At 51.2% G+C, this 10,115-nt stretch overlaps 1 protein-coding gene across 1 annotated transcript; it reads right to left on the bottom strand.

Annotated features, from left to right (window-relative positions):
* Positions 1-307: 307 nt before the first annotated feature.
* On the bottom strand, positions 308-6,706 carry LOC147990585 (expansin-A31-like). Its single transcript, XM_087538298.1, has 3 exons — positions 6,686-6,706; positions 6,007-6,515; positions 308-645 (listed from the first exon to the last, which is right to left on the bottom strand). The coding sequence occupies exons 1-3, from the start codon at positions 6,704-6,706 to the stop codon at positions 495-497; spliced, it is 681 nt and encodes a 226-aa protein (XP_087394424.1). The 3' UTR covers positions 308-494.
* Between the last annotated feature and the right edge of the window lie 3,409 nt (positions 6,707-10,115).

The raw sequence follows: 10,115 nt of genomic DNA, 5'->3' as shown, positions 1-10,115 counted from the left end.
TGAATTTTAAAAACTACTGTAGTAACAAATTGAAATATTCATACAGATCTGAGAGATTGTTTAGTCCGTTAAAGACCAAGGGCCTATAGTCATGCGTACAACTCTTCTACAATATTCAAAGAGTGTTTGAATTTTGAGAAAAGTCTACAACATGCATGCATTGTGTGATATTCTCCTTCTTTTGCTTGGAGCATTGTAAAATGACAAATTTTCATCAACCCTAGAAAAGGTTTATACATACATAGACGGCCCGAGTGAATTACAGTAGAAAATAACTAAATTAAGCAACAAGAAGAAACACCGACGAGGAAGCGAAGTTACGCATCGTCGTGCGCACCTCCTGCAGTCGGAGCATCGCCTAGCTAGGAGATATCCATCTTGGCCACAAAAGTCTGGTATCCATGCATCTTCGTCAAAATTGCGAGCACGCACGAAGCACCCATTAATCCGGCCACCAAGAAGTGCACCGTGTGTGGTGGACGTATGATGATGTCTCAATAGTCGAACTGCTTGTAGGTGGTGAACATCTGGCCGAACTTCCACCAAGCCGGCACGACGTTTTCAAAGAGCAGATACTGCCCGCCGGTGGTCGTGACGGCGAAGCTCAGCGCCTGGCCGGCAAGCCCGGAGAGGCACTTCCAGTTGTGTCAGCGCATGTACAGCCAAGAAGGTCGAAGGCTTCACATCAAGGCGCGTCAACAGCCGGCCCAAGAGGATAGCGCAGCCCAACAGGAGATTCGTCGGGCCAGAATGGGCCCGTTGAGCCCGCTCGCCTGGCGGCTCGCTACTTAACCACAGGCGACGAGAGGATCAGCATCTAGGCTGGATCAGAAGGAACAGCGGCTTCCTCCTCTTTCCCCACCTACCTACCTTTCTTCCTCCTCAAGAACAGAGAGAGAGATTCGATTGTAATTTGAATTCGGGCTTGTAACGAGAGCTAATAGTAGATAGACCTGGTACCTAACATCCTGGTATCAAAGACCAACACCACTCCCTCCGCCGTGTCTAAACCTGGACACCCGCCGGCGAACCCAAGCGCGGCAAGCGTTCGTCGCCGCCATGGATCCCGCGCTCAAGGAGTACCTCGACAAGCTCCATCAGGACGCCAAGGCCGACTCCGCCCACGCCCTCAAGCAGCTGCAGGCGCAATCCACGCAGATCGACGATCTCTTTCACTGGAAGCCAGATCTCGAGGCCCGCTTCGCGAAGCTGGAGTCCACGGTCGCGGCGCTGCACGCGACCATGCCTACACCACCACCGCCGAGTGGAGCGGCGATCCCACATCACCTACCTCCTCTGCCCCAAGTGCGAGGAGATCTCCACGGGCCCGATGGCCGCGGGGACATTGACTTCACCGGAGGGGGATCGTCAGTGACCCACGAGTCACTGGCGGCACCTCCGGTCACGGGTATGCCTTCCCTTCCGATTGTCCCGGCCCCTGTTCCTCCCCTGTCCTCATCCATCCTGACCAATTTGGGTCAACCACCGTCCATGAACTTCCCGGTGTTCACCGGTGATAACCCACAGCTGTGGAAAACACTTTGCGAACAGTACTTTCAGATGTTCATTGTCCACGACACCTACCGTGTTCCCATGGCCATCTTGAGTTTCTCTGGTCCTGCGGGCATCTGGCTGCAATCAGTGTAGAAGAAATTGGCCGAGCTGGACTGGGAATCCTTTACTTCCCTTCTCTGCACCCGATTCGGGCGTGACAAACATCAAATGCTCATTCGACAGTTTTACGCTGTCAAACAAACTACCACAGTAGCAGATTTCATCGAGCGTTTTGAAACCTTGATGAATCATCTTATATCTTACTCAGAGTCCACTCACCCGTATTTTTTCTTGACTCGTTTTATGGAGGGACTACGGCCGGATATCCGAGCGGTGGTGCTCGTTCAACGACTGCCGGACTTGGACACGGCATGCTCGCTGGCCCTACTTCAGGAGGAAGTGGCCGACGGCAAGCACTCGTTCGGGCGCCTCGCCAACTCCTCGCGCGCCCACAACTACGCGAGCCGTTTGACACCGCCGCCCTTCTTCAGTCGACCTGCTACACCAACATCGGTCTCTGAAGATCATCGCGGTACTGACGCAGCACACGCAACCCCTGAAGCCAGCAAGGTCGCCGCCCTCCGCGCCTTCCGTCGCGCGAAGGGGCTCTGCTTCAAGTGCGGCGAACGGTGGGGCAAGGATCACACATGCCCGCCCACGGTGCAAATGCACATCGTGGAGGAGCTGCTCGCCATGTTTCCCCAAGACGACGTGCAGTCAGAATCGCCACCAGCTTCACCGATTTCTGACGAGGAGAACCTCTGCACTCTGTCCCGTCAGGCTGAAGATGGCTCGTCAGACCCAGGGGTACTGCAGCTGAATGCCTGGCTCCAAGGGCAGGAGATCCTGCTGCTTGTCGACTCCGGTAGCTCTACGTCCTTCGTAGACAGTTCCCTGGCAGCAAAACTCACCGGAGCCAAGCCACTGCCGCGCCCATGCCGCGTTCTTGTCGCCAATGGCAACACCATTCCCTGCACCACCTACATTCCAGCGTGTCAGTGGACAACCCAGGGGCATGATTTCAGGACAGATTTCAAGATCCTCAAACTGGGATCGTACGATGCAATTCTCGGCATGGATTGGTTAAGACATCACAACCCCATGAACATTGACTGGATCGAGCAAGTCTTAACTGTTACAACTCCAACCGGCCAACTGACGCTATCTGCCACGGCTTCAGATCAAACCCAATGTTCTATGATCTCCGCACCAGAGCTCCTCAAGGCTTGCAAGCAAGGATCAGTGGCACACATAGTGCATCTCAGCTCTCTTGACGGCACCAGTACTACAGATGCGCCGATTCCTGTCGAGATCTTGCGCCTACTGGAACAGTTCGCAGATGTTTTTGAGGACCCACGGACTTTGTCGCCTCGCCGCGATTGCGATCATCGCATTCCTTTGATGGCCGGCGCGCAGCCTGTCAATTCCAGACCATACAGATACAAACCTAAATTGAAGACAGAGATCAAACGTCAGGTTCAGGAAATGCTCGACGCAGGGATCATTCAGAAAAGTTCCAGCCCCTTTTCATCCCCAGCCCTGTTAGTCAAGAAAAAAGATGGTACATGGCGCTTGTGCGTTGACTACCGCCGTCTCAACTCCATGACCGTGGTCGCCAAGTTTCCAGTACCAATCATTGACGAGCTCCTTGACGAACTGGCCGGTGCAAAATGGTTCTCGAAGCTCGACCTGCGTGCCGGATTTCATCAGATAAGGATGGCAGAAGGCGAAGAGTACAAAACATCCTTCCAAACACACTCCGGGCACTGGGAATACCGTGTCATGCCCTTCGGAGTAGCGGGAGGCCCGGCCACATTCAATGGAGGCATGCACACCACCCTGCGCCCAGTCATGCGCAAATGTGTCATTTCGTTCTTCGACAGCATCCTCATCTTCAGCAAAACCTTGTCTGAGCACATCCAACACATCGCGCGCGTGCTCCAGCTGCTCGGAGACGACCACTGGCAAGTCAAGCAATCCAAGTGTATTTCGCACAGTGCTAGATCGCTTACTTGGGGCATGTGATCGACGAACGAGGTGTCTCTACAGATCCCAGCAAGGTCCAGACGATCCAGCGGTGGCCTGTTCCTCAATGCGCCAAAGATGTGCGCAGTTTCCTCGGCCTTGCTGGATATTATCGGAAGTTTGTGAAGCACTTTGGGATCATTGCAAGACCTCTGTTCAACCTGCTTAAGAAGAACCACCAGTTTGTCTGGACAAGTGACACGCAACAGGCGTTCGACACTCTGAAACTGAAGCTCACAACGGCACCCGTGCTACAACTTCCAGATTTCAGTAAGAAGTTCGTGATCGACACCGACTCATGCGCCTATGGCGTCGGCGCTGTCCTCCAATAAGACGGTCACCCGATTCGCTTACATGAGCAAGCTGCTCGGCCCCAAGAACTGCGGCCTCTCCACTTACGAAAAAGAATGCATGGCCATCCTCATGGCCGTTGAGCAATGGCGCCCTTACCTGCACAACGACGAATTCATCATCCGCACAGATCAGAGAAGCCTCGTGCACCTCGATGATCAGCACCTGTCCATCCCGTGGAAGCAGAAGGCCTTCACCAAGATGCTCGGGATGCGCGCTCCGGATCTTCAAACACCGCCGCGGATGCGCTCTCGTGCCGCACCCCTGATGAGTCCGTCGCAGCTGTGTCTGTCTGCACCCCAGCTTGGTTGGACGACATCGTGGTGAGCTACAGCGCAAATCCACAAGTTCAGAAGATTTTGGAAGATTTATCCAAACGACCAGACCCAAAAGGGCGTTTTTCCACGCGCGATTGCCTGCTCTACTTCCATAATCGGCTCTAGCTGGGCAGCTCCCCCGCCCTACAGCAACGGATACTCCGTGCTTTCCATGACAGCACCATGGGCGGCCACTCCGGCGTGCCAGTCACTTATCGCCGCCTGCGTCGCCTTTTCGCCTGGCCCAAGGTGAAAGAGCACACTCGTCAGTACGTCCAGTCCTGTTCAGTTTGCCAGCAAGCAAAACCAGAGCGCGTCCGCTACCCGGGACTGCTCGAGCCTGTGCCGGTGCCAGACCGCGCCTGGAAGGTGGTCACCATGGATTTCATCGACGGCCTCCCTCCTTCAGGCAAGTACAACTGCATCCTCGTCGTTGTCGACAAGTTCACCCGCTACAGCCATTTCCTCTCCCTGAGCCACCCATTCACGGCGGCCAAGGTCGCGCACGCCTACCTGGAGAACATTTACAAACTCCATGGGCTTCCGGAAGCGATCGTATCGGACAGAGACCCGGTTTTCACAAGCAAGTTCTGGCAGGAAATGTTCAAGATCATCGGGTCCGAACTCAACATGAGCACGCCGTACCATCTGCAGACTGACGGGTAGTCGGAACGCGTCAACCAGTGCCTGGAGATATACTTGCGGTGTTTCACGCATGCCTGCCCAAGCAAATGGCACCAGTATCTCGCCCTCGTAGAATTCTAGTACAATTCTTCCTTTCATTCTTCATTGGGCACCTCACCTTTTGTTGCACTGTATGGCCATGAACCACGACATTGGGGCATCGAAGCTGCCTCCACTTGTTCCATTCCCTCCCTCAAGGACTGGCTCGAGGAGCGCAAGCATATGCAGCAGGTGCTGGCCGAGTACCTCCATCGAGCATGCAACATCATGAAGGCGCAGGCTGACAAGAAACGCACTGACCGCTCCTTCGTCGTCGGGGATGTCGTCTTCGTCAAGCTCCAACCCTACGTTCAAACGACGGTGGCGCGTCGCACCAACCACAAGCTCTCCTTCCGCTACTTCGAACCTTTCAAGATCATCCGCGTCATCAACCCCGTCGCGTACGAACTGGAGCTTCCGGCCGGCGCCAAGGTCCACCCTGTCTTCCACGTCTCTCAGCTGCGGCGAGCGCTCTCCAACAACACGACGGTGGAAGACAAGCTGCCCGTCCCACCGGAGGAACCGCTGTCGCCGGTGGAGATCATCGACACCCGCTGGCGCAATACCTCCCAAGGCCAGCGTGAGCAAGTACTCGTGCACTGGTCTGATCCGTCCATCCTCGACGCCACCTGGGAAGACGCCAAGTCCATACGCGAGCGCTATCCAGCTCTACTGGCTTGGGGGCAAGCTAGCTCTCAAGGAGGAGGGGATGTCAGCGCACGTACAGCCAAGAAGGTCAAAGGCTTCACACCAAGGCGCGTCAACAGCCGGCCCAAGAGGATAGCGCAGCCCAACAGGAGATTCGTCGGGCCAGAATGGGCCTGTTGAGCCCGCTCGCCTGGCGGCTCGCTACTTAACCACATGCGACGAGAGGATCAGCATCTAGGCTGGATCAGAACGAATGGCGGCTTCCTCCTCTTTCCCCACCTACCTACCTTTCTTCCTCCTCAAGAACACAGAGAGAGATTCGATTGTAATTTGCATTCGGGCTTGTAACGAGAGCTAATAGTAGATCGACCTGGTACCTAACAAGTTGGCACCCCAGTTCCTGGACATCTGGATCCACCCTGTGTTGGAGCCCTTGATGGACGCCATGGCCACCGAGTCGCTGCCGGCGACGTTGGTGATGAGCACGAGCTGGAAGTAGTTGAAGCCGGCGACGGTGAACCTGGACCCTCCCTGGCGCCAACACTTGACACGCTGGTAGAGCATGGGCACAATGCCGGTGCGGTAGATGGCGATCTTCTCCCAGGCTGGCTGCGACATGTCAAAGTGCTGCCGCGGTGTGTTGCACCAGCCGCCGTTGTCGCCGGGGAGGGCCCAGTTGGGCGGGCAAAGGTTGGTGGCCGAGACGGTGACAGCGGTGCCGGGCTTGCACCACCACGTCTTGCTGGTGTTGCAAATGATGAGGTAGCACTGCCCGCACGACGCGTCGTCGTCGAAGAGCTCCATGCTGAGTGCCGCGTTGTCGACGCCGTACCCTTGGTCATACAGGTTGCTGTACCCGCAAACGCCACCTGATGATTGACCGATTAAAGAAGGGGACTGTCAGTGGGGCGAGGGCACACCCACGCACGCATTGGCAGAGCCATGCATGAGACTAGTCACAATGAGTAGTAACATAGCGTAGTAACATGGGCTAGTAACATAGAGCAGTAACATTGGGTAGTAACATAGAGCAGTAACATGCCAATGTTACTACTCTATGTTAGTACCTCTATAGTGGGGAGTAACATATGTGCGGTAACATGCAATACTTTATTTATTATGCTATAGACTTATCTTGCCTTGATATGTGTGATGTTAATCATACTAGTAATAACTAGCTATATTACTATATGCCTCTCTTTCTTCATTTATTGATTGCCACATCCAGGGCCGGCCCTATGTTTCGGGAGGCCCTAGGCGAACTCGACGACATGGGCCCTTATGTCCTAAGACTATATATATGTATGCGTGTGCATGATATATAAACATATATTACTTCATTTGCATAATATTAAAAATAAACTTGCAACCACGCATCTTTAGTTTGAGATTTTATGACAATAATAATTGTTGGGCACTGCCATAATACGACAGAAATACTAAAATGATAGCAAAATGAAAGTAACATGACATGATTACCTCAAATAAGAATAAAATTTGAAGAACCCTTCAGTGTCTGAATTTTTGGATCATTTTCTTTACTTTTTTCTCCTATTTTCAGCACCCGGCAAATGCTTCTTAGGAAACATGGCAGGCTAATGTTCTAAAATTATGAAGAAAAGAGGATACAAAGAATTAGAAATGTATATATCATATGATTGAACCCTAGACAACGCAGAATGACAAAAAATTAGGATGGTTGAATACATACTGTGAAAGATTGAACTAGACAATTATACACTAAAATTTTGAAACTTCGTGTACAATGAAATTAGAGGATGAGTCATGGATGAATAATTGAATAATTGAATACTTACTAAAGAATAAAAGAAACCGGTGAAATTGGGGTTTGGGGGGGATCAGGAAGGTGGTGCGCTCACGGTTCACATACTTATAACGTATTGCCGCCTTGATGGATGCCGGATGGCCAGACTGCCCGGCGGTGCGCGCAGCAGCGACAACTAGCGGCGGCCGAGGCGCCGAGCCACATGCCGACGATCAAGGAGAGGAGGAGAGGATGAACGACGAAGACGAACCGACGAGCAAGGAAGGCACCAGCGAATTAGGGAAACGATGACTCGATGAGACTCTTGGATTGATTTCTTTCACACAGGCGAAACAAGCGGTCATGGCACTGTCTCTTCATGTCGCGTGATGCATTGACGCTTCACTAATCGCAACTAGCTATCTGATGGGCCTTTTTTCCTTGCCTATTTTTTGCTGGCTATATGCTGTATGCGTTTTTTGCTGGGCTATATACAATGTGCGTATACTTCATCATGGCCCCCCTCCGGCCTAGGCCCTGGGCCGTCGCCCCTCCGGCCATACCCCAGGCACAAAAGTTAGCTAGCTAATTATTACGCTCTCTGGGGTCATTGACTTTGGCGTTTGGAATTACTCGCGCACCACTGATGGATCAGGCCATTGTTAATTATGTTAAGTAGTTATATCCTTCCATTCTGACCTTGTGATATGCATGATTACTCGATTAGAAAGATTCTCAAGGCCACGAACTGCAATCAGCTCTCAGTTTCCACACCGGTTCACACATTAATCTGTCCACTGCATGTTGTGTATGACTTGGCTAGCTTTATTGCAATTTAAAGAGGAAGAATATCATCCACAAGTTTGGAGACAAGACAACCGGGGGCTCGTGTGTCCAACTACTAGAAATCTTATTACAAAAACTATGTTTAGCTAGCACATGCGCCGCATCATTACATGACCGAAAGCAATGATTAAAAGTGACCTTCCCAATAGACATAGCCGCATCCACACACTCCGCAAAAATTGCCGCTGCAGTGTCCCACCATCTTATTTGTCCAGTGCAGGAATCAATCACCATGAGGGAATCCGACTCTGCTTCAACTCGGGAAAAACCCAATGTATTAGCAAATACTAGTCCATCGCGCATAGCCAATGCTTTAGTGGTCACCACATCCACTGCAAAATGAATAAAGCGACATTGGGCAGCCAGAAAGTTTCCTTTGTGATCCCTGATGACTGCCGTTGTAGCTCCAGTTTCATCGTCCAAATGTAAAGACGCATCCACATTGACTTTCACAAAATTCAGCTCTGGTTTTCTCCATGTGTCCTCATGTACAGACCGATTCCTAAGATTCATCTTGTGGTAGTTATTAGCTATAGCTAGGACAAAGATTGGCCATCTCATCAGTGTAGGTGGAGCTCCTCCATGCGTTAACTCACGCCGAACCCACCATGAATATCAGACTCCAACAACCAGAACCTATTTCACATCAAGACTGGGTTTGAGAGATAGTGCCCTGTCCTCCGCCAACAGTAGATGTTCAAATATGATAGATCTCGATCGGTCAACTGTTATAGCTTCTTCAATGATATCCAGAATACCCGGTTTTGGCCATAGCTCATGAGCATGTGTACATTCAAAAAACAGGTGGCACACATCTTCCACAGCCTGGTGACAGATCGGGCAAGACCCATTAGAGCCTACATGTCTGTTTGTGAGTATTGATTTCAAAGGGATTATTCCATGGAGAGCGCGCCAACAGAAGATCTGCACCTTACGTGGGACTTGCAGTTTCCAAACTCTACTCCAGATTTCCGGTGAACTTGAGCCAGACGGACGAGCCAAAACATTTGCATACTGCCAGTAAATTTGAAACCATTGTGTGTGGTAGGCTGATCGGACTGAAAAGGCCCCTCTCCGATTAGGGTTCCAGGCAATGAAGTCCTCAAAAGCTGCAGTATTCAGGGGAATTTGCAAGATCCTTCGGACATCAACTGTGTTGAAGATAGAGCGGATCAGCGGTTCATCCCATGCACCGGTGTAAGGGTCAATTAGGTCGCTAGCCGTAGAGAGGATAGACTGTCCCCTGCTAGAGATTACCCTCCTGTTAGGGCTCGATGGTACCCAGGGATCAGTCCATATTTTCACATTCTCACCCATTCCAATTCGCCAAATATATCCCAATTTAAAAGTCTCTAATCCCTTCATTATACTCTGCCAAGTGAAGGAGGCCCCACTTTTTAGAGTTGCTTCGAGTAAGCTTCCATTCGGGTAGTACTTTGCTTTCAGAACCCGAGCACATAACGACTCCGGATTGTTAATGAGATGCCAACACTGCTTAGAGAGAATAGCCAAGTTGAAAGAATAAAGATCCCTGAAGCCCATTCCTCCTTCATTCTTCGGATAACAAAGTTTCCACCAAGTGTACCAATGCATTCTTTTATGATCTTCGCCATCACCCCACCAAAATTGAGCTATCAAATCAGTGATATCCTTGCAAATCCCCTTCGGTAGGCTGAATACTGACATGGAAAAAACAGGGATTGCTTGAGCTACAGATTTAATAAGTATTTCCTTACCACCTATAGATAATTTCTTCTCCATCCATCCTTTCAATCTTTCTTTTATTCTTTCGCAGAAGTGTCTGAAACAATCACTCCTAGCTGCTCCTACCATTGCAGGCAACCCAAGATATTTGTTAGACAAAGCTTTAGTATCAATATGTAATA

The sequence above is a fragment of the Triticum urartu genome, chromosome 1A (genome assembly GCF_056163025.1).
Source record: "Triticum urartu cultivar PI428250 chromosome 1A, HENAU_Tu73, whole genome shotgun sequence".
Lineage (NCBI taxonomy): Eukaryota > Viridiplantae > Streptophyta > Magnoliopsida > Poales > Poaceae > Triticum > Triticum urartu.
The sequence above is the reverse complement of the archived record's forward strand: the minus strand, read 5'-3'. Positions and strand labels throughout refer to the sequence as shown.